Here is a 23,351-nt window from a genome sequence, read left to right on the forward strand (position 1 = left end):
GGGTCTCCTGCCCTGGGAGGCCTGAGTGAGGGAGGGCGGTTGGCAGGGTATCCCAGCTGGCATGAGCAGAGCTGCATCACCCTAGCCACAGAGCCTATTGGATACAAGCTCCCCAGTCAACAGCTCAGGGTGACAGCAGTTTCCAGGATCATAGGTTGCCAAGGGGACTGTGGGCTGGAAAAAAAGGTCCTTAGACACATGGGATGTGGGTTCAAATCCAGGTCTTAACCTCTAGCTTTTGACCTTGGGCAAGTCACTGTCCCTGTCTGAACTGTTTCCTCAACTGTCAAATGGGGGAGTAAATGCCTTCCCCACAGCTTGTGGAGAGAATGCAGTGGGCTCATGGTTGGTGGCAAGAGGAGCCCCTTTCTCCCACAGTCCACCTTGAGCAAGGCCTGGACTCCCTGCTTCTGCAGGGATCGCCAAGGCCTGTGAGCAGAACCTGCAGAAAACCTTGCGCTTCGGGGGTCGTCTGGAGCTCCCCAGCAGCATAGAGCTTCGCGCCATGTTGGTAAGCATGGGGTGGGAGTGGGTTCAAAATGAATGGGAGGCTGGGCGCGGTGGCTCGTGCCTGTAATCTCAGCACTTTGTGGGGCCGAGGCGGGCAGATCACCTGAGGTTAGGTGTTCAAGACCAGCCTGGCCAACATGGTGAAACCCCATCTCTACTAAAAATACAAAAATTAGCTGGTTATGGTGGCAGGTGCCTGTAATCCCAGCTACTCGGGAGGCTAAGGCAGGAGAACTCCTTGAACCCAGGAGGCAGAGGTTGCAGTGAGCCAAGATCGCGCCACTGCATTTCAGCTTGGGTGACAGAGCGAGACTCCATGTCGAAAAACAAACACACAAAAAAATGAATGGGGAACACAAGCCCTGCCCAGAGACCTCTCTGTCAGGTGCATTGCACTCAGGGGCATGCAGACAGGCTCTGCAAAGTCCAGGTGCTCAAGTGTTCCTACATGTGCAAGCCCAGGACCTATTGGCTTGGGAACTCCCACGGCAGGAGACGAGGGCTGTCCCAGATCCCAGGACCCAACCTGTCATCCCTCTCCCACCTACTTATCCCCAGGCAGGCCGCAGTTCCAAGAGGCAACTCTTTCTTCTTCCTGGAGGCCTTGAACGCCATCTCAAAATTAAAACATGCACTGTAAGTGAAGGAATGTCTCCTGCAGCCAGGTACTGAAGGGGCAGGGGCAGGGACAGCCCAGGCTCCAGGATGGGGAAGGAGTAAGCCCCCAAGGATGTTGAGCCCTCCCAGGCTCTTCCACAGCCCCAAAAGGCAAGACTTACTTCTTAGAAGAGCAAACTGCACCTTGGAGAGGTTAAGCCTCTGGCTCAGGGTCATCCTGCAAAAACGGGACAGAAGCAGATTTTGAACCTAAGTCTCAGACCGCAAGCTGTGTTCTTTCCCTGCCTGAGGCTGATTCTCAGAGACCTCAGAGGATTGTGCGCCTTTGTGAAGAGGGCTGAGGAACTCCACACATGGCTTCCGGGGGCCTGAGTGGGGCCAGAAGGACAGAGGTCAAGCCCAACTGGCATGGCCTCATCTCTTCCGCCCCACCCCCAGGTGGCCCTGGACGTGGTGGAAGAGATCTGTGCTGAGATGGCTCTGACACGCCCTGAGGCCTTCAGTGAATATGTTATCTTCGTTGTCACCAACCGTGGTGAGTGCCAGGAAGAGTGAGCATGCTGGACCCATTCCCGTCCCCGGGCCTTGAGCCATGTGGGGCCCTCCATCCAGACTTTAGGGCCCAGGTCAGGTACCACTTCCTCCAGGAAGCCCCTTGACCCCCATGCAGAAGGATCTCTGTGTGTACCGAGCACCCCCAGCCCTTTATCTGTCCCTTTCCGCTTTGCTTAGTTTGCCTCACCTTATGGTGAGGGCCCTCTCTCATCCCTCCCTTTGCCCCTCAGGGCATGCTCAATGAGAGGACACGGGCCGTGCCCTCAAGGAGATTACATCCTGGGAAGGTTTCCATTAATAGTGCCGCACTCCTGGAACCTAAAGGTGCAAGTCTTCTTTCCTGCCTCTCATGCCTTAATAATGGCCAGAGAAGCCCCTCCCGAGGTGTCACTATCCCCTCTAGAGGGCTCCTGGGACCCTAGGTGACTGTCACGCATCCCAAAAGCCCTTCCATCTGCTGCCTGGCACTCTAGATCATGGTCTTGCCTCCTGTCACTAGCTGGTCAGCTCCAGCAACCCCCAGCCAGCTCTCCCTACCACTGCCTCAGCCCTCAGCCGTGTGCCGTCAGCCCTGCCTGCCCAAGTCCAGTTAAGACATTAGGGGAGAATGGCAGGTGACAAAACAGTCCTAATAACTGACATTTATCAAACGGATGCTGTGCCCCAGGCACAATTCAAAGCATTTCAGGCTGGGTATGGTGGCTCATGCCTGTAATTCCAGCACTTTGGGAGGCTGAGGTGGGTGGATCTCTTGAGGCCAGGAGTTCCAGAGCAGCCTGGCCAACATAGCGCAACCCCATCTCTACTAAAAATTAGCCAACCATGGTAGTGCGCACCTGTAATTCCAGCTACTCAGGAGGCTGAGGCACGATAATCACTTGAAGCCAGGAGGCAGAGGTTGTAGTGAGCCATGATCATGCCACTGTACTCCAGCCTGGGTGATGGAGTGAGACTCTGTCTCAAAAAAAAAAAAAAGAATTAAAAAAAAAAAAGGCCTGGCGTGGTGGCTCACACCTTTAATCCCAGCACTTTGAGAGGCCGAGGCAGGTGGATCACCTGAGGTCGGGAGTTCGAGACCAGCCTGACCAACATGGAGAAACCCTGTCTCTACTAAAAATATACAAAATTAGCCAGGCATGGTGGCATTTGCCTGCTACTCGGGACGGTGAGGCAGGAGGTTGCGGTGAGTTGAGATCATGTCATTGCACTCCAACCTGGGCAACAAGAGCGAAACTCCATCTAAAAAAAAAAAAAAAGGCCGGGTGTGGTGGCTCAAGCCTATAATCCCAGCACTTTGGGAGGCCGAGACGGGCAGATCACGAGGTCAGGAGCTAGAGACCATCCTGGCTAACACGGTAAAACCCCGTCTCTACTAAAAAAATACAAAAAATAGCCTGGCGCCTGTAGTCCTAGCTACTTGGGAGGCTGAGTCAGGAGAATGGCGTGAGCCTGGGAGGCGGAGCTTGCAGTGAGCCGAGATGGCGCCACTGCACTCCAGCCTGGGCGACAGAGTGAGACTCCGTCTCAAAAAAAAAAAAAAGGCATTTCATTCTGTGAACTATTTTAATCCCCACAACAACCTTATGAAGTGGAGACTGTTAGTCTTTTTTTTTTTTTTTTTTTTTTTTTTTTTGAGACGGAGTGTCGCTCTGTCGCCCAGGCTGGAGTGCAGTGGCCGGATCTCAGCTCACTGCAAGCTCCGCCTCCCGGGTCTACGCCATTCTCCTGCCTCAGCCTCCCGAGTAGCTGGGACTACAGGTGCCCGCCACCTCACCCGGCTAGTTTTTTTTTTTTTTGTATTTTTTTAGTAGAGACGGGGTTTCACCGTATTAGCCAGGCTGGTCTCGATCTCCTGACCTTGTGATCCACCCGTCTCGGCCTCCCAAAGTGCTGGGATTACAGGCTTGAGCCACCGCGCCCGGCCGAGACCGTTAGTCTTTCCATTTACAGGTGGGGAAACTGAGGCCCAGGGAGGCTGTATTAGTTTCCTATTGTTGCTATAACAAATTATCACAAATTTATTGGCTTAAAAAAAACACAAATATATTACCTTATAATTCTGAAAGTCAGAAGTTCTAAAATGAAAATGGCATCAGGGCCAGGTTCCTTCTGGAGGCTCTAGGGAAGAATCTGTTTCCTTTCCCCTTCCAGCATCTAGAGGCTGCCTGCATTCCTTGGTCCATGACCCCTTCCTCCATCTCCAAAGCCAGCAGTGTAGAATCCTCAAATCTCTCTCCCTGCCAGCCTCTGCTTCTGGTCTCACATCTCCTCCTCTGACTCTGACCCTTCTGCTTTCCTCTTATGAGGACCCCTGTGCTGATGATGTTGGGCCTGCTTGGATAATCCAGGATCATCTCCATCTCCAGATCCTTAACTTAATCACATCTGCAGAGTGCCTTTTGCCAGGAAGGTGACATATTCATAAGTTCTAGGGATTAGGACCTGGACATCTTTGCAGGGGTCATTATTCAGCGTGCCACAGAAGTTGTGACTTATCCACAGTCACATAGTGGTAATCATGTAATCATACCAAACCCCCTCTCTTTAGTAAGATTTTACTGCAGGTGTGAGATGGGTGGCAAAAATGTCAGTGCAAGAGAGGAAAACTTGAGCCTCTCCCAGGCTCAGACCCCAATCCTCCCCACCCCCACCTATGCCAAGTGCCTGGCAAGGGGTCTCTCCTGAAGGAGGTCTGCAGAAAGCTACCCACTAGGTCTTGTAGTCTGAGGCCTCTTGTGTTTGTCCTTGTCCCCAGCCTCCTCTGGAAAGGAGCTGGGCCTTCTCTGAGCATAATGCAGGGCATTTTCCCAGATCCAGGCAGGCCACACTGGGGGCACTCTTCAGCAGCCCCTCTTTCCCCGGGAGAAATGGAGCATTACTTAAAGCTTTGCATTGGAGTTATTACTTACCATCTGTGGTCATCAACATTTCAATAAAACACAGGACACCCCATTCGACAAACACGCTCTCCTTTAATGAGGAAGCTGTGTCCCAGAACAGGCAGGTGGCTTGTCCGAGGTGATACCTCAGCTGGGTAGCAGGTTGGGGTCTGTACACATGCTCTGTACATGTACACACGTGTGTGTGCACATATGCCCCCACCCAGCCCTGTCTCCCTGCTCTCTGCAGGCCAGCATGTGTGCCCACTCAGTCGCCGTGCTTACATCCTGGATGTGGCCTCAGAGATGGAGCAGGTGGACGGCGGCTACATGCTGTGGTTCCGGCGTGTGCTCTGGGATCAGCCACTCAAGTTCGAGAATGAGCTATATGTGACCATGCACTACAACCAGGTCAGCACACGTGGGCTTCTCTGGACTCTGGGACCTTCTAGGCTCCCCTGGGCCTGTGAGTCAGACTCCACAGCTGTGGCGTTTGAAGTGTTCATGATTCAGGCCCTGTGGACATCTCTAACCCTGATGCCTCTGCTCCCCTATGTGGTCTCTTTGGAGAAGTCGAAACAGCCCTCACTACCTTTGAGGGCCTTTGTGCATGCCATCCCTCCATCTGCACTTCCCAGCTTATTTAAGTCCTTCCCAGCAAGCTGTCCCCAAACAACACGTCTTCCGGCCGGGCGCGGTGGCTCAAGCCTGTAATCCCAGCACTTTGGGAGGCCGAGACGGGCGGATCACAAGGTCAGGAGATCGAGACCATCCTGGCTAACACGGTGAAACCCCGTCTCTACTAAAAAAAATACAAAAAACTAGCCGGGCGAGGTGGCGGGCGCCTGTAGTCCCAGCTACTCGGGAGGCTGAGGCAGGAGAATGGCGTGAACCCAGGAGGCGGAGCTTGCAGTGAGCTGAGATCCGGCCACTGCACTCCAGCCTGGGCGACAGAGCCAGACTCCGTCTCAAAAAAAAAAAAAAAAACACGTCTTCCATTAGGCCCTCTTTGTGTTCCCCTTTCCTTCAGATGTCTTCCTCCTCTGAACATGGGCCTGTCCTTTGCTCCAAGTGCTAAGCCAGGGTTTGCTAGTATTGTCACTTTTGTCTGTGTGTTATTCTGTGAGACTTGGAAGTCCTCTAAGTCAGGATCGTGGAGTTTACAAAGTCTGGGTTCTCTCCTACTGAGCCAGTATGTGTGGAAGTGCTTGAACAGAAAGTGTGTGTTTTTGTGGAACTGGTGCCAAAACTTCAGGAATTGTACACAATATGGTCACGTAGCTTTTGTGGTCACATGGTGTCACTGTTGAAGCATAGCCCTGTGCAGTCCGGCACCATGCTACTCAATGTGAGGCTTGTGGACTGGCAAATCCTCAAGTCCCACCTCAGACCTCCTGCCTCAGAGCCTCTGGAGCCCAACCTGGCCGTCTATTTTGGCAAGCCCTCCTGTGGCTCAGGCACACTCAGTTTTGAGAAACAGCAGGCCTGATAGATACATGACCACACTGCAGTGTTGATGCTCTGCTCTCACCAGCCAACCCACATCCTGGCAAGGTTGCTGTGGGGACTCCCTCATGGGCATCAAGGCCACAGCCCTCCCACATCACCCTTATGTGCTTCTGCCATCATTCTCCAAAACCCAGGAAAGTAATAGGCCATCCTACCCCAGAAGAGGATGGGGCTGCAATCATTAAACATGCACGTCCCCAGTCCCCTGCAGCCAAGTGCCCATACGTGTGCCTGCCTGGCAGCCCCTGACCCAGGTGCTCCCTGCAGGTCCTGCCTGACTATCTGAAGGGCCTCTTCAGCAGTGTGCCAGCCAGCCAGCCCAGCGAGCAGCTGCTGCAGCAGGTGTCCAAGCTGGCTTCACTGCAGCATCGCGCCAAGGACCACTTCTACCTGCCGAGCGTGTGAGCACCTGCCCTCCTGTCTCAGCTGGGGTGGACAGGCAACCCTGCCCTCTCAGCCCACCTCCACCCCCCTCGGAGCTGGCTGTCCCCAGGCCCCCAGACTCCCCTCTTATACCAGTGGGGCTGTCTGGGAAGGGGCTCTCCTTGCCTGGGGGCTGAAGTTTTCCAACTAGCCATAGGAGCTGGGACCCTGCCTCTCTTTCGCAAGTTGCTTCTGGTTGATATTATTAGCTCAGAACAAAGGTAATGTTAAAAAAAGGTTTCAGGACACATGTTCCCTGTGGTCCAGGAAATACACGTGGCTATGCAGAAAGATTTAGCCACAAAAACATTCACTGCAATGCTGCTACAAGAGCAAAAGATCAGAAGTAACCTCAATATCCAGCAACAGGGAGGAGTCAAGTAAATTATGGGTGTTAGCCTTTATTTACTTATATATTTAATTAATTATTGATTTTTTCTTTATTTTTAAAAAACGATATACCACTTTTTATAGAGACAGGGTCTTGCTCTGTTGCCCAGGCTGAACTTTTTTATTTTTGTAGAAACAGCGTCTTGCTACTTTGCCCAGGCTGATCTTGAACTCCTGGGCTCAAGTAACCCTCCTGCCTCAGCCTCCCAAAGCAGTGGGATTACAGGCATGAGCCACCCTGGCTGGCCTAGACAGCCTTTAAACTGGTGTTCTCTAAGTTATAATTAATGCTCACAGTGTACATCAGTCATTCTCAAATTTTTGGTCTCAGGACCTTTTTACACTCTTGAAAAGAGCACCTCAGCCGGGCGCGGTGGCTTACACTTGTAATCCCAGTACTTTGGGAGGTCGAGATGGGCGGATCACCTGAGGTCAGGAGTTTGAGACCAGCCTGGCCAACATGGTGAAACCCCCTATCTACTAAAAATACAAATTAAAAAAAAAAAATTAGCCGGGTGTAGTGGCGGGCCCCTGTAATCCCAGCTACTCAGGAGGCTGAAGCAGGAGAATCACTTGAACCCCGGAGGTGGAGGTTGCAGTGAGCCAAGATTGTGCCATTGTACTCCAGCCTGGGTGACAAGAGCGAAACTCCATCTCAAAATAATAATAATAATAATAGGCTGGGCCCTGTGGCTCACGCCTGTAATCCCAACACTTTGGGAGCTGAGGTGCATGGATCACCTGAGGTCAGGGGTTCAAAACCATACTGGCCAACATGGTGAAATCCCGTCTCTATTTTAAACACAAAATTAGCCAGGCGTGGTGGCACATGCCCATAATCCCAGCCGCTTGGGAGGGTGAGGCAGGAGAATCACTTGAAACCGGGAGGCGGAGGGAGGTTGCAGTGAACCAAAATCACGCCATTGCACTCCAGCCTGGGTAAGAAGAACAAAACTCCGTCTCAAAAAAAAAAAAAATTAATAATAATAATAATAATAACAGGACCTCGTGGCTGGGCGTGTGGTGCACGCCTGTAACCCCAGGTACTTGGGAGGCTGAGGCAGAAGAATTGCTTGAACCCAAGAGGCAGAGGTTGCAGTGAGCTGAGATTGCACCACTACACTCCAGCCTGGGCAATGGAGTAAGACTCCGTCTCAAAAAAAAAAAAAAAAGAGGACCTCAAAGAGCTTTTGTTTATGTGGGTTATATCAGTTAATATATTTGCCCTGTTAAAATATTGATGTATTAATTCAGTTAAAAATAAAAATAATAAACCCACTAAATGTCAATATAAATAACTTTTTATGAAAAATTAGTATATTTTCAAAAAAAATTTAGTGATTCATGGGTGTGGTGGCACATGCCTGTAGTCCCAGTAACTCGAGAGGCTGAGGTGGGAGGAACACTTGAGCCTGGGAGTTCGAGGCTGCAGTGAACCGTGATTGCACCACTGGACTCCAGCCTGGGTAACAGAGCAAGAGCCTGTCTCAAAAGAAAAAAAAAAAATTAGTAGGAATTTTACATTTTCAAAGCTCTGTACTGTCTGACTTAAGGCAGCTGGGTTCCCAGATCTGCTTCTGCAGTCAGCCTGTTGCCATCTCATGTTATGTAGCCTCTGGAAAACTCCACTGTACACTTGTGAGAGAACAAGAGAGAAAACGACAAGTTCCTAGTGTTGTGATGAAAATGGTTTTCAACCCCCTCGGCCACACCTTGAGAATCCCTGGAAAAAAGAATAGTAAGATGATGTCCATACCATGTATATTCCAGCACCTGTAACACAGTAAGGGCTCAATATGGAAAACTCCTTATTTTTATTTTTATTTTTATTTTTTATTTTTTTTTTTTTGAGACGGAGTCTCGCTCTGTCGCCCAGGCTGGAGTGCACTGGCCAGATCTCAGCTCACTGCAAGCTCCGCCTCCCGGGTTTATGCCATTCTCCTGCCTCAGCCTCCCGAGTAGCTGGGACTACAGGCGCCCGCCACCTCGCCCGCCTAAGTTTTTGTATTTTTTTTAGTAGAGACGGGGTTTCACCGTGTCAGCCAGGATGGTCTCGATCTCCTGACCTCGTGATCCGCCCGTCTCGGCCTCCCAAAGTGCTGGGATTACAGGCTTGAGCCACCGCGCCCGGCCTTTTATTTTATTTTTGAGACAGAGTCTCTTTCTGTCACCCAGGCTGGAGTGCAGTGGCCCTATCACGGCTCACTGCAGCCTTGATCTCTTGGACTCAAGTGATCCTCCCACTTCAGCCTCCCAGGTAGCTAGAATCACAAGTGCATGCCACAACGCCCAGCTAATTTTTTTTTTTTTTTTTTTTTTTTTTTTTGAGACGAAGTCTCGCTCTGTCACCCAGGCTGGAGTGCAGTGGTGCGATCTTGGCTCACTACAAGCTCCGTCTCCCGGGTTCACGCCATTCTCCTGCCTCAGCCTCCCGAGTAACTGGGACTACAGGCACCCACCACCATGCCTGGCTAATTTTTTTTGTATTTTTTCGTAGAGACAGGGTTTCACCATGTTAGCCAGGATGGTCTCGATCTCCTGACCTCGTGATCCGCCTGCCTCGGCCTCCCAAAGTGCTGGGATTATAGGCTTGAGCCACCGTGCCCGGCCACACCCAGCTAATTTTTAAATTTTTTGTAGAGACGGGGGTCTTACCATGTTGGCCAGACTGGTCTCGAACTCTTGGGCTCAAGTTATCCTCCCTCCTTAGCCTCCCAAAGTGTTGAGATTACAGGTGTAATCTCAACGTGCCACTGCGCCTAGCCTAAAGCTCTTTTTTTTTAAGTATGATTTTAAGTGAAAAGAGCAGGAAGCGGCCGGGCCCCAGTGGCTCACGCCTGTAATCCCAGCACTTTGGGAGGCTGAGGCAGGCGGATCACGAGATCAGGAGATCGAGACCATCCTGGCTAACATGGTGAAACCCCGTCTCTACTAAAAATACAAAAAATTAGCCGGGCGTGGTGCGGGCGCCTGTAGTCCCAGTAGTCCCAGCTACTCGGGAGGCTGAGGTAGAAGAATGGCATGAACCTGGGAGGCGGAGCTTGCAGTGAGCCAAGATCGTGCCACTGCACTCCAGCCTGGGCGACAGAGTGAGAATCTGTCTCAAAAAAGAAAAAAAAGGAAAGAGAAAAAAAAAAAAGAGCAAGAAGCACATAAAGATCTATTCCCAATCCCGGATGAAAATAATCGAAGGCCGGGCGCGGTGGCTCAAGCCTGTAATCCCAGCACTTTGGGAGGCCGAGACGGGCGGATCACAAGGTCAGGAGATCGAGACCATCCTGGCTAACACGGTGAAACCCCGTCTCTACTAAAAAATACAAAAAACTAGCCGGGCGCGGTGGCGGGCGCCTGTAGTCCCAACTACTCGGGAGGCTGAGGCAGGAGAATGGCGTGAACCCGGGAGGCGGAGCTTGCAGTGAGCTGAGATCCGGCCACTGCACTCCAGCCTGGGCGGCAGAGCGAGACTCCGTCTCAAAAAAAAAATAATAATAATAATAATCGAGTTCTTACTTTTTGCAAGGGACCCTGCATCTGCATTATCTCAGCTATTCTTCCCAACTTCATTTTATTTTCCCTATTTACAGATAAGGCCCAGCAAGGTTATATGGCTTACTGAAGTCTAGCCAGCTAACAATGGGGGAACCAGGATCCAAAACTGGGGAGACTGGGTTCAGATGCCAGGCCCTTACCCCAGCAGTGGAAAGAAGGACAGATGTTACCCAGGGGATCTCTGGGGAGCAGGGGGTCTCTCTCCTGGCTTTCTCCCAACCCTTCCTTCACCTGCAGCTCCAGCTGGTCAGGATGGGCTGGGACTGCTATTGATATTTTCCAGATGTCCAAAGAGGTAAAGGGTCTGCCTCAGGTAGCAGCCAGCATGTGTCAGAGGGAAGAGGGCTGGGACAAGCTGATGCCCAGGGGCCTCAGCCTGGAGGCCCAGCACTCCTCTGCTCAAGGCTCTGCCCAGCCCTGTGGCTGCATTGCCCACCCTGATGTTTCCTCTCACCCCTCTGGCTTTTACTTCTCCTTGGGGGCAGAAAGTATAAAGGATGAAACTGCCTTGGGTTCAAGTCTTGCCCCCACCAACCCATGCTGCTAACTCACTCAGTCACTGTGTAACCTTGAACTAGTCGGTGAACTTCTGAGAGCCTCAGTTCCCTTAACTGCAAACAGGGATCCTAGTGGTACTGGCCCTGGCCATGATTAAGCAGTACCAAGGCACTGTGGGCGCCTCTACCCCACCTTCAGCCCATTTACACTCCCTAGCATTTAGTCTTCCAGGGAGGTGCATAGTGATGATTGCCTGAGCCTGGGAGCTCACTCGGGACCTTTTTCCCCTCCCTCCGTACACAGGCGGGAAGTCCAGGAGTACATCCCAGCCCAGCTCTACCGTACAACAGTAGGCTCGACCTGGCTCAACCTGGTCAGCCAGCACCGGCAGCAGACACAGGCGCTCAGCCCCCACCAGGCCCGTGCCCAGTTTCTGGGTAAGAGCTGCAGGGGAGGGGAGATGATCATAGGGGGCTTTGCTGAGGAGGGTGGTCATGGAGCATGGATATGGAGGCACCTCTTTCTTTGCACAAAGGCATTTTTCTTTTTTTTTTTCTTTTTTTTTTTTTTGAGACGGAGTCTGGCTCTGTTGCCCAGGCTGGAGTGCAGAGGCCGGATCTCAGCTCACTGCAAGCTCCGCCTCCCGGGTTTACGCCATTCTCCTGCCTCAGCCTCCCGAGTAGCTGGGACTACAGGCGCCCACCACCTCGCCCGGCTAGATTTTTTTTGTATTTTTTTTGTAGAGACGGGGTTTCACCGTGTTAGCCAGGATGGTCTCGATCTCCTGACCTTGTGATCCGCCCGTCTCGGCCTCCCAAAGTGCTGGGATTACAGGCTTGAGCCACCGCGCCCGGCCACAAAGGCATTTTTCAGTGCCGGTCAAGCTGAGCACCTACCTGGAGAAAACATGTCTTTACAATGTTTATGGAGATGTCACCTAGGCTCAAAGTGGCCCTGGCAGAGGAAGAAGAGCTACAAGCAGGGATAGAGGAAGAGGCCGTGAGAAGGGAGGCCAGATAGATGGGAGGAGACCCAGACTGAGGTCTCCTGCATTGGCTGGGAGGAGACCCAGACTGAGACTCCTGCATTGGCTGGATACAGCCCAGAGAAGCTGTGCAGTTCAGGGCCATGGCTGTTGTCAGTGAACCCTGCCCAGCACGTAACTGCCACCCTCTCTCCCTGCCCAGGCCTCCTCAGCGCCTTACCTATGTTCGGCTCCTCCTTCTTCTTCATCCAGAGCTGCAGCAACATTGCTGTGCCAGCCCCTTGCATCCTTGCTGTCAACCACAATGGCCTCAACTTTCTCAGCACAGAGACTCATGTGAGTGGCCTCAGCCTGGCACTGCCATCACCACCCTCTGTTCCCTGGTCCCCTACCCCCTCCAAGGGGCCAAGACCTCCAGCCACCGAAGCCCAGTTCCACTGGTTACCACCTTTATGATCTCAGGCAAGTCTCTTGCCCTCTCTGAGCCTTGCTTTCCTCATCTGGAAAATGAGGATAAGAGTTGAGCCCACCCATAGGGCTGTTGTGAAGGTGAGATGAGGTAAAACATACCCTATGCACTCAAATAGTACATCTGTGTGCTTGGGCTGCCGTAACAAAAGACCACAGACTGAGTAACTTAAACAACAGAAGTTGATTTCTCACAATTCTGGAGGCTGGCGGTCCAAGGTCAAGGTGTCAGCAGGTCTGGTTTCTTTGGTGGTTTGCAGACAGCTGTCTTCTTGCTGCGTCCTCACATGGCCTTTCCTCTGTGTGCGCACAGCCCTGGTATCTCTTTTTGTATCCTAATTTCCTCTTATAAGGACACCTGTCATATTGGAGGAGGGCCCATCCTAACAGCTTCATTTTAACTTAGTCACCTCTTTAAAGCCCTTATTTCTAAATACATTCTGAGGCACTGGGAGTTAGGGTTTCAACATGGGAATTTGGTGGGGGACATGATTCAGCCCATATTAAGTAGGACCTGTTACCCCCTTAGTTTTTGCTCCCAGAACTAGACCCTGAGACAGGGATTCCAGGGCAAGTGGTTGATTTAGAGTTGATTCCAGGAAACACTGGAGTGAGGAAGTGAGACAGGGAAGGGATGGAGCCAGTAGAGGGGGTGTTAGCAAGCAAGTTGCTGATGTGGGCACCTGGAGGTCAGTCCAGCTGGGGAGCCCTGAGAGATAGCCTAGGGCTTTGCTTCTGTCCTGGGAACAAGGGAGCTGGGGTGTCTATTCAACACTTCCCATCTGTCATTAGCAAGGGCTTCTTTCTGAGGCATTAACTCTCTATCACTCTGACTTTCCCTGTATGTGGTCTAAGTTTGCTTCCTGGGCCAGAAGAAAAGCCCCTAGACAGGCTAGGTACTTGACTCACATCTGTAACCCTAGCACTTAGGGAATCAGAGGCAGGAGGATTCCTTGAGCCCAGGAGTTTGAGACTGGCCTGGGCAACACAGGAGGCCCCGTTTTCCACAAAAAGGAAATTTAAAAAAGAGGTGCCGGTGTTCACAAGAAGCAACTTTGATGTGAAGTTCAGGGCACCAATACCTCTGTATCCCAAGCACTTAGAACACTTAGAGCAGCCCCTGGCACATGGTAGATGCATCATCAGTATTTGTTGAATCAATTTCACAGGTGAGGAAACTGAGGTCCAGAGAGGTAAAGTGATTTGCTCAAGGTCACACAAGTCACTGGGGAACTGGTACTTGAACTGGAGTGAGTCTCGTGCCTCCTATAGATCTGATTTGCAGGGGAGGGGTAAGAGTGGTTGAGACTGTCCTCACCCACAGGCCTGTCTGGCCCCTCTCCCCTACTCCCAGGAATTGATGGTGAAGTTCCCCCTGAAGGAGATCCAGTCGACGCGGACCCAGCGGCCCACGGCCAACTCCAGCTACCCCTACGTGGAGATTGCGCTAGGGGATGTGGCGGCCCAGCACACCTTGCAGCTGCAGCTGGAGCAGGTGGGCCCAGCCCTCAGCCCAACATTACCTTCACTGGGCCCTTCTCTGGGCCTGGCTCCAAGATATGTCAGGTCCCTGCCATGTCCCAGGGAGTATCCAGGCCAGTGCATGGGACAGAACCAACCACAGCGCAGCACAGAACTGCAGATCATTATGGTGGTCATCCAGGGAAGCAACTTGGCAGTGGGAACATGGCAAAGGGCAGTATGGAGCCATAGAAGATTGGTGACAGGGCAAGGACACTAGAGGTTTGAGAAAGTTCACCTGGGCTGAGATGTGGAGGCTGGATTGTAGGCCCCAGGACTGAGGGTGGAGAAACTGGGCTTCCTGTGTGACAGATGGTAAAACTGAGACCCACCTGTCCTGTGCCTTCCTATGTTTGCAGCAATTGTGGCTGTTACTTAAAAGGCAGGGGTGAGACAGGCACTGTGGCTCATGCCTGTAATCCCAGCACTTTGGGAGGCTGAGGCAAGGCAAGAGGATTACTTGAACCCAGGAGTTTGAGACCAGGCAACATAGTGAGACCTAGACTCTGCAAAAATTAAAAAAAAAAAAAAGTGCCTATAGTCCTAGCTATTCAGGAGGCTGAGGCAGAAGGACTTCTTGAGCCCAGGAGTTGGAGTTCGAGGCTGCAGTGAGCTGTGATGGTGCCACTGCACTCCAGCCTGGGTGACAAAGTGAGACCCTATCTCTAAAATAAAATGTAAAAAAGCATGGATTGGCCAGGCGCGGTGGCTCAAGCCTGTAATCCCAGCACTTTGGGAGGCCGAGACGGGCGGATCATGAGGTCAGGAGATCGAGACCATCCTGGCTAACATGGTGAAACCCCGTCTCTACTAAAAATACAAGAAAATTAGCCGGGCGAGGTGGCGGGCGCCTGTAGTCCCAGCTACTCGGGAGGCTGAGGCAGGAGAATGGCGTGAACCCGGGGGAGCGGAGCTTGCAGTGAGCCGAGATCGCACCACTGCACTCCAGCCTGGGGCACAGAGCAAGACTCCATGTCAAAAAAAAAAAAAAAAAAAAAAAAGCATGGATGACCTCTAGGCTCCTGTCCAAGTCTCACAGCCTCCTGGGGTCAGGGCAGGACTAGCGTTTTCACTCCACTGAAGAGATAGGATTCAGGCCCAGAGAAGGGGCAGAATTGAGGTTGACACCCACACGTCTGCCCTGTCCAGCCTGTGACATCCCCCCTCCAGGTCTGGGCCCAGCACCACTCCCATGACAGGGCCTGTCTTGGAGCGGGGGATTTCCCAGGGCAAGGGGAAAGACTTCCACTGCCCTAGCCCTGCCTCTGAGGGACAGGACCAAAGTCTCCTTGGCCCCCTGTGCCTCTTGGAGAGCCTGTTACTTGGGTCTAGGGTCCTAATGCACTCCCCACCACACCCCAATCTGCTCCTGCCTGGGGTCACATAGATCCTTGCCTTACCCACTGGTAGCCTTGGACCCCAGGCCTGCCGCCTCCTTCCCAGAGGCCACCTCCCTGAGCCCGTACAATGGCTCTGTGGTGTTCTCCTACCTCCTTTTTTTTTTTTTTTTTTTTTCCCCAGTAGAGACAGGGTCTTGGTATGTTGCCCAGACTAGTTTTAAATTCCTGGCCTCAAATGATCCTCCCACCTCAGTTTCCCAAAGTACTGGGATTATAAGTGTGAGCCACCGCACCCAGCCTTCTCCAACCTTCTTGTATGAACCTGGTCATTTCTTCTTTGGTTCTTTTCTGGTCCTTCCTCCCCTAGACAATCTTTTTTTTTTTTTTTTGAGACAGAGTCTTGCTCTGTTGCCCAGGCTGGAGTGCAGTGGTATGATCTCAGCTCACTGCAATGTCCACCTCCTGGGTTCAAGCGATAATCCCACCCCAGCCTCCTGAGTAGCTGGGACTGCAGGTGTGTGCCACAATGCCTGGCTAATTTTTGTATTTTTAGTAGAGATGGGGTTTCACCATTTTGGCCAGGTTGGTCTCGAACTCCTGACTTCAAGTGATCCATCCACCTTAGCTTCCCAAAGTGTAGGGAGGGGCATACAGGCATAAGCCACCACTCCTGGCCCCCTAGACAATCTCTAAACGTTGCTGAGTCTGGGCCTTTCCCCAGGGCGCCCTATCTGATACTGAGGCTTTCAAAACCATGTCTACCATCACAGCATCCATATTTCTACCTCCTGCCCAGACTACTTGAGCTCCAGGCTCCCTCAGCATCCCCCTTGGAGACCAACAGTCCTCTACAGCTTTCTCCCAATCCTTCCAGGCACTCAGGCCCCAAATCTGGGAGTCCTTCCCATCCCTGTCCCTTCCTCTCATGACCTCTGTGGCCTCCTCTGCCACCTCCCTCCCCTCTGCTCATTCCTCCAGCCACCCTGGCTCCCTTGTGCTGAGTTTGTTCTCCCTGCCCTGGGTCCTCTGCCCTCACTGTCCTCTCCACTTGGAACGCTCTTCCCTGATTCAGCACAGGGCCCATTGTCTCCCTTTATTTGGGTTTCAACACAAATATCACCTTTTTCTAGAAGCCTTCCCTAACCCTCGTCCCTAAGAACTCATGATCCATGCCTCCATAGCCCTTATTATGCCTTGGAAATCATTTAGTTATTTGTTTATGTATTATCTCCTTATATTCGTCCGTTTTATGTTGCTATAAAGGAATACCTGAGGCTGCATAATTTACAAAGAAAAGAGGTTCATCTGGCTCACGGTTCTGCAGGCTGTGCAAGAAGCATGGTGCCAGCATCTGCTTGGCTTCTTGGAGGCCTCAGGAAGCTTTTACTCAAGGCAGGAGGCAAAGGGGAAGCAGGCACATCGCATGGCAAGAGAGGGAATGAGAGAGAGAGGGTCCAACCAACCAGCTCTTGTGTGAACTATTAGAGTGAGGACTCATGAATTACCTCCGGTAACCAAGCCATTCATGAGGGATTTGCCTCCAAGACCCAACACCTCCCACCAGGCCCTGTCTCCAACATTGGGGATCACATTTCTTTTTTTTTTTTTTTTGAGACAGTATCTTGCTCTGTCGCCTACGCTGGAGTAATCTCGGCTCACTACAACCTCTGCCTCCCCAGTTCAAGTGATTCTCCTGCCTCAGCCTGCCAAATACCGGGATTACAGGCACGCGCCACCACGCCTGGCTATTTTTTTGTATTTGAGTAGAGACAAATTTTGCCCTGTTGGCCAGGCCAGTCTCGAACTCCTGGCCTCAAGTGATCCGCCCACCTTGGCCTCCCAAAGTGCTGGAATTACAGGCATGAGCCACCATGCCTGGCCGGGGATCACATTTCAACATGAGATTTGGGAGGGACAAATATCCAAACTGTATCATTCCCCCATCAGAATGTCAGCTCCAAGAGAGCAGGACTGTGTCCATCTTGTTCGTGCTGTGTCCATAACTCAGTGCCTGGAACATAGTAGATGCTCAATACATATTTGTTGGTTGCATGGGTGGGTGGGTGGATGGATGGATGGATGGATGAAGGCCTCTTTGGTTTTCGCACTTCCTTGCAGCACCACGTGACCTCCTTATGCTGCCCTCTCTGCCTCTGGCCTGTATGTGTCAGGGGCTACATTCATTCACTCATTCAGCATAGGTCCATTGAGCATCTCTGTGTAGCAAAGATACTGAGGTGACTGAGAGTCCCTCAACCCTGGCCCTCACAGAGCCTCAAGTCTCAGATATAAAATATACCTTGATCAGTGCTGGCAGGGTGTACAGGGGACCTGAGCTATCTGGGAGGTAATCAGGGAGAGCTTCCAGGAGGAGGTGATGTCTGAGTGCAGCAGTGTTGCACCAACAGACCTGGGTCCCCATCCTGCCCACCTCTGACAGGCTGTGTGAGGGGATCTTGAGGCATCCCTGCTTCTCACTGAGCCTCAGGTTCCACACTGTCAAATGCAGCAACAATCCCAGAAAGGCCTAGAACATGGCAGCCTGTGGGTAGGTAAAGGATTGGCTGGAGGAGAAGACTCCATTTGCACATGCTGATTTAATTAGCCGAGGTGGCCCCCAAGGCAGGGCCAGCATAGCTAACCTCAGCAGAGAGCACTTCAGAGTGTGATCCTCAGGTCTCTTACCATCCAGGTTCAAATCCCACCACCTACCAGTTGTGCAGTCTGGAGCTTCAAGGCTCTGTGCCTCAGTTTCCCCACCTGTGGAATGGGATATAATAGCTCCTGTCTCTTAGAGACACTGGGGGGATTAAAACAGGTAGGACACATCAGGCCTTTAGGACAAGGCCTGGCACACAGTTACCACTCAGAGTGCTGCTAACATGATTTTCCTTTCTCAGAGCAGCTTCCCTGGGGGGATTCCAACAATGGCTTCCATCTGAGAACCACATTCAGAGATTGATTTCCGCAATTCCCTGATGCCTTCCCCTACTCCGCTCCAACTGGGAGCACTGAGCCTGGGTCACTGCCCATTGTGCACTGTGGGAGCCAGGCGGTAACCATGGCAACAGACAGTTAGAAACTGTTACCATTTATTGATTGGATTCATACTTTTTAAATCTAAAGCATTTACATGTGGCTGGGCATGGTGGCTCACGCCTGTAATCCCAGCCCTTTGGGAGGCCGAGGCGAGCAGATCATGAGGTCAAGAGATGGAGACCATCCTAGCCAACATGGTGAAACCCCATCTCTACTAAAAATGCAAAAATCAGCTGGGCATAGTGGTGCGTGCTTGTAGTCCCAGCTACTCGGGAGGCTGAAGCAGGAGAATGGCTTAAACCTGGGAGGCGGAGGTTGCCGTGAGTCGAGATCGCACCATTGCACTCCAGCCTGGTGACAGAGCGAAACTCTGTCTCAAAAAAAAAAAAAAAAGAATTTACATGCAGTAAAGCCTCACTGAATCCTCACCACAGCCCTGTCTGTGAGGCAGTCCCCTGGTCAATTGTGACTTTACAGATGAGGTCACTGAAGCTCAGAAAGGTGAAGCGATAGACCCTAGGTCACACGGCTCACACGGAGCAAAGCCAGCAGAGGCACTTAGTCTCCTGCTTGCTTACCCCTTGCATCCCACACCCCACCATTTGGCCTTCCAGTTCTTCATGCTCCTCTCAGGCCCTGGGGGAGGTGGGGACAAGGGTTCCTGCATGAATGGTGGTCTCCACCTATCTCCCAACCACCTCTCCATTCTGTACATCCCACCCCAAGGTAAGAGCTGGGCAAGTGTTGGGTGGGCATGGACTGTCACTGTCACCTGCAGGGACTGGAACTGTGTCGTGTGGTGGCTGTGCACGTGGAGAACCTGCTCAGTGCCCGTGAGAAGCGGCTCACATTGCCCCCCAGCGAGATCACCCTGCTGTGACCCGGCTCCCAGCCCTCCAGTACCTTCTCCAGAAGACTCACTGTGTGGCCTCAGAGAAATCACTAGACCTCTCAGGATCAATGACCCCTGTAAGGGGCCAGAGCCTTGGAGGACACTAAGAGGAGGCAGGAGGAGCAACTAAAATCCCCAAGAACCCAAGAAGACCCATCCTGAATTGGGATGGAATGGCAGCATGCAGACTTGGGTCAGATAGCAGGAGGAACTTTCAAAAGTCTGGCCCATGGTGCAGTGGAGCAGAAGGCAGGACCATGAGGCCTTCTGCCACGTACACATTGCAGACCCTGCCCCTAACTCCTGCCTATGGCACAGAAGCCCCACACCAGTTGCCTAGACGAACTAGACTCTGCCTTTGGTTTACTCAGGGTCTGATGTTGGAATCTGCTCCAACTCCACATCCTAGCACCTACATGTCCTTCTAAGGGGCCCCTCCCTGTGCTGCCAGTCAGCCTGGATTTCTGGTCTTTGGTTATTTCTGTGCAAACAAAAGGTGTGCCTGGCAGCCATTTCTCCATGGAGTTGCTAAGTGGCTGGAAAACAAGCCTGAGGGAGGAGGCAGGAGTTGGAGTTACCTTAGGCCCCTGACTCATTGCCTACGAACAGACCATCCCCCACTCCTTGGGTATCCCCAACCCCAAGCCCCCATCACTTGATGGGCCACACAAGTTTGAGTGGTATAAGGGAGAAATCTGGGAAAAGGCTTCTTGGAAAATGGGACATTAGCATTGAGTTTTGAAAGATAAGTAGGAGTTTGCTAAGAATAGATGGAAGAGAGCGGGATAAACATTCCAAAGAAAATCATGTTTGTTCCCTGCTGTATCTTCCATAACCTAGGAGGATGCCTAACAGAGAGTAAGCACTTAAAAAATATTTGTCATATGAATGAAAAAATAAACGAATGAATGTTGACAGAAAGTGCTGGTGCTTTGGGGAGCTTGTGCTGGGCAGGGAACACTTGGGAATGGGAGATTAGATAGGTAGATGGGGGCATAGTTGCAAGATCCATGGCAGCAGCAATACCTACTGTGAACGAGGCGAATACCAGGCGCTGGCAGTTAATCACAGTCAAATCACCGCAAACTAGGATAAGACCTGTGAGTGGGAGTTAGCTAGGGAATGAGGAGAGAGAACAACATATGCAGGGGCCCTGAGGTGCGCATTACTTGTAGCAGGATCTGAGACTGAAGAGGCGGGCCAAGACAGTTTGGATAGGGCTTCTGGGATACATTAAGAACTTAGGATTTCTGGGCTGGGTGCAGTGGCTCACGTCTGTAATCCTGGCACTTTGGGAGACTGAGGCAGGCGGATTTCCTGAGCTCAGGAGTTCGAGACTGGCCTGGGCAATATGGTGAAACCCCGTTTCTACTGCAATATGAATAATATATAGGGCAGTGTGCCCCTGTAATCCCAGCTACTCAGGAAGCTTAGGCAGGTGAATTGCTTGAACCCAGGAGGCAGAGGTTGCAGTGAGCCAAGATCATGCCACTGCACTCCAGCCTGGGTGACAGAGTGAGACTCCATCTCCGGAAAAAAAAAAAAAAAAAGAATTTAGGATTTCTGGGCCAGGCATGGTGACTAACACTTGTAATCCCAGCACTTTGGGAGGCTGAGGCCCGTGGGTCACTTGAGCTTAGGAGTTTGAGACCAGTCTGGCCAACATGGTGAAACCCCGCCTCTACTAAAAATACAAAAATTAGCCAGGCATGGTGGCATGTGCCTGTAATCCCAGCTACTCAGGAGGCTGAGACACAAGAGTCACTTGCACCCAGGAGGTGGCAGTTGCAGTGAGCCGAGATCATGCCACTGTACTTCAGCCTGGGCGACAGAGCGAGACTCGGTCTCAAAAAAAAAAAAAAAAAAAAAAAAAAAAAAAAATTTTAGGATTTCATTCCAACAGCCATGAGGAGCCTTCAAAGGTTTTCCAGAGAGGGAAGGGGAGGTGCAACCTGCACAGATTGTACTTTGTAAAAGCCATTCTGACCACTGAACAAAGAGTGAATGTAGGAGTTGGCCGCTGCAGTGTTAGCTGGAAAACTTGTCATGGATTCTAGTGGTGGTGATGGGTGGGGAGAACTTGGGAGAGATTAGAAGGTCCAGCTGGCAGGACTAGGGGGTCAATCAGACCATCCTAGGATGGAAAGGATCAAGAAAGAGCCCCTGATACAACTGCCACAGGACTGTCCCGCTTTTCACCACTGTCTTGGGTTGGCTTTACCCAGAAGCAGACCCCAAGGTGAGGAAAGTAAGGAACTCACCAGAAAGAGTGTGGTGTCAATCAAGTTACCACTGCACAGGGGCTGTGCCTGGTGGCAGCTCACCTAACCCCTGGGGTTCTGCCTGCGGCGCTGATGCTCCCTCAGTATAGGGACTCCCCAAAACAGAGCACAGTGGGCTCCAACATGAGGCAGCCCTAAGTCCTGCCCTCTGCCCCTCATTTCTCAGTGTTGTGAGATCATACATGGTGTGTGTGAGGGGGAGGGGGTGTCAGGCTAATTACTTTTGCCCCAAAACCTTTTCCCTAGTCGAGCTAAACTGTGAGGCTCAGGAAGGGATGATGTGGCAGAATGAAAGCAAGGGGGCCCTTTTGGCTTTCAGAATAGGACTGGGGCCTCCCACACAGACTATAAGCGGTTCTTGGAAGTAGATCGTCCAGGTTGAGCCACAATGTGAATCACCTCTTCTCTAGGTTGACAGCTTCTCCCATCCTGGACACTGCAGTGGAAGCTTCCCTGTGTTCCTCCCTGACTGTTCTTGAGCTAGGACTCTCCCCTCTCTGAGCCCCAGTGAGGGACAGCACAGATTCTGGAACCAGGCAGCCTGGGTTTGAGTCATCACTAGGCCACATACTCGCTGTATGGCCTTGGGCAAGTCATTTCACCTCTCTGGGCCTGTTTCCCTATATATACAATGGTAATAATAATGATGTCCCCCTCATTGAAGTGTTTGGACGATTAATTGGGCTAGTATATGTACAGGTCCTGGCACATAGTAAAAACTTGGGAATTTTTTTAAAAAATGTCCATTCCAGGCTGGGCGAGGTGGCTCACGCCTGTAATCCCAGCACTTTGGGAGGCCGAGGCGGGAGGATCTTGTGCCCAGGAGTTCCAAGACCAATTTGGGCAACATGGTGAAACCCCATCTCTACTAAAAACGGAAAAATTAGCGGGGTGTGGTGGTGCATGCCTGTAGTTCCAGCTACTCAGGAGGCTGAGGTGTGGGAGGATCGCTTGAACCCGGGAGGTCGAGGTTGCAGTCAGCCGAGATAGTGACACTGCACTCCAGCCTGGGCAACGGAGGAGTAGGACGAGGACGAGGAGGAGGAGGAAGAGGAGGAGGAGGAGGAGGAGGAGGAGGAGGAGGAGACTGGTGATAAGGAACTGGCATTTCAGGTGGCGGAAACATCCTGGGCAAAGGCCAGGAGGTGAGACACAGTATGCTTGTAGACCTGGCTTACAGGATGAGGACCGGGCTGGGGCTCATGTACGTGGAAAGAGAGGAGAGGAGGAGCCAAGGCCAGAAGGGTCTTGAAGAAAAGCTTTGAGCGCCAAATAAAGCAGGGGAACTTTATCTTGGGGAGACATGGGAGATTTTCCAGCAGAACCCCCCCATTTGTTGGAGCCCTCCAGTGCATCCGGCACGGCCACGCCTTTTTGTCTCGTTTTGGAGCTCTGTCGCCCAGACCGGAGTGCAGTGGCGCGATCTCGGCTCTCTGCAACCTCAAGCCCCTGGGCTCAAGGGGTCCTCCCACCTCAGCCTCCTGAGGAGCTAGAACCACATGCGCGCGCCACCACGCCCAGTTCTTTTTTTGAAATTTTATTGTAGAGATGGGGTTGCCATGTTGGCCACGCTGGTCTCGAACTCCTGGACTCAAGTGATCCGCCCGCCCTGGTCTCGCAAAGTGCTGGGATTGCAGGCGTGAGCCCCCGAGCCCGGCCACGCCTTGGTTGACTGCTTCAAAACTTTTTTGAATTGACTGTAGTCACTATCTATAGCTTAGCCTTATCCTTGCGCCCGTTTGTTTCCTGGAGTTTTCTTCCGTCGTCCCCGTAGGAGGTGCCCCCACGCCCATCTCCAGCACCAACGAGGCTCGACGCCAACCCCAGCGCGCCCCCGCGCCCGCCTTCACCGGGACGTGACTCGTGAAACGTCCGCTCCGAGCGGCGGCGGCA

General features: G+C 52.1%; 1 protein-coding gene across 9 annotated transcripts in view; it reads left to right on the forward strand.

Annotated features, from left to right (window-relative positions):
- The window catches only part of LOC105491056 (myosin XVA), a 66,019-nt gene extending 45,933 nt beyond the window's left edge, over positions 1–20,086 (forward strand). For 4 of the 9 annotated variants that reach the window (XM_071082445.1, XM_071082446.1, XM_071082443.1 and 1 more), the window contains 10 exons: positions 417–511; positions 1,069–1,146; positions 1,567–1,663; positions 4,813–4,973; positions 6,339–6,472; positions 11,235–11,368; positions 12,119–12,252; positions 13,739–13,879; positions 16,509–16,755; positions 19,063–20,086. In XM_071082445.1, the coding sequence (XP_070938546.1) occupies positions 417–511; positions 1,069–1,146; positions 1,567–1,663; positions 4,813–4,973; positions 6,339–6,472; positions 11,235–11,368; positions 12,119–12,252; positions 13,739–13,879; positions 16,509–16,730 (1,196 nt within the window). In that variant the 3' untranslated portion in view covers positions 16,731–16,755; positions 19,063–20,086. Of the gene's footprint in view, positions 1–416; positions 512–1,068; positions 1,147–1,566; positions 1,664–1,913; positions 2,435–4,812; positions 4,974–6,338; positions 6,473–8,496; positions 8,623–11,234; positions 11,369–12,118; positions 12,253–13,738; positions 13,880–16,508; positions 16,756–19,062 lie in introns of those variants that run through there. The other 5 variants (XM_071082447.1, XM_071082450.1, XM_071082444.1 and 2 more) reach the window with 4 other exon arrangements.
- The last annotated feature ends 3,265 nt before the right edge of the window (positions 20,087–23,351 follow it).

This window comes from Macaca nemestrina, chromosome 17 (genome assembly GCF_043159975.1).
Source record: "Macaca nemestrina isolate mMacNem1 chromosome 17, mMacNem.hap1, whole genome shotgun sequence".
Lineage (NCBI taxonomy): Eukaryota > Metazoa > Chordata > Mammalia > Primates > Cercopithecidae > Macaca > Macaca nemestrina.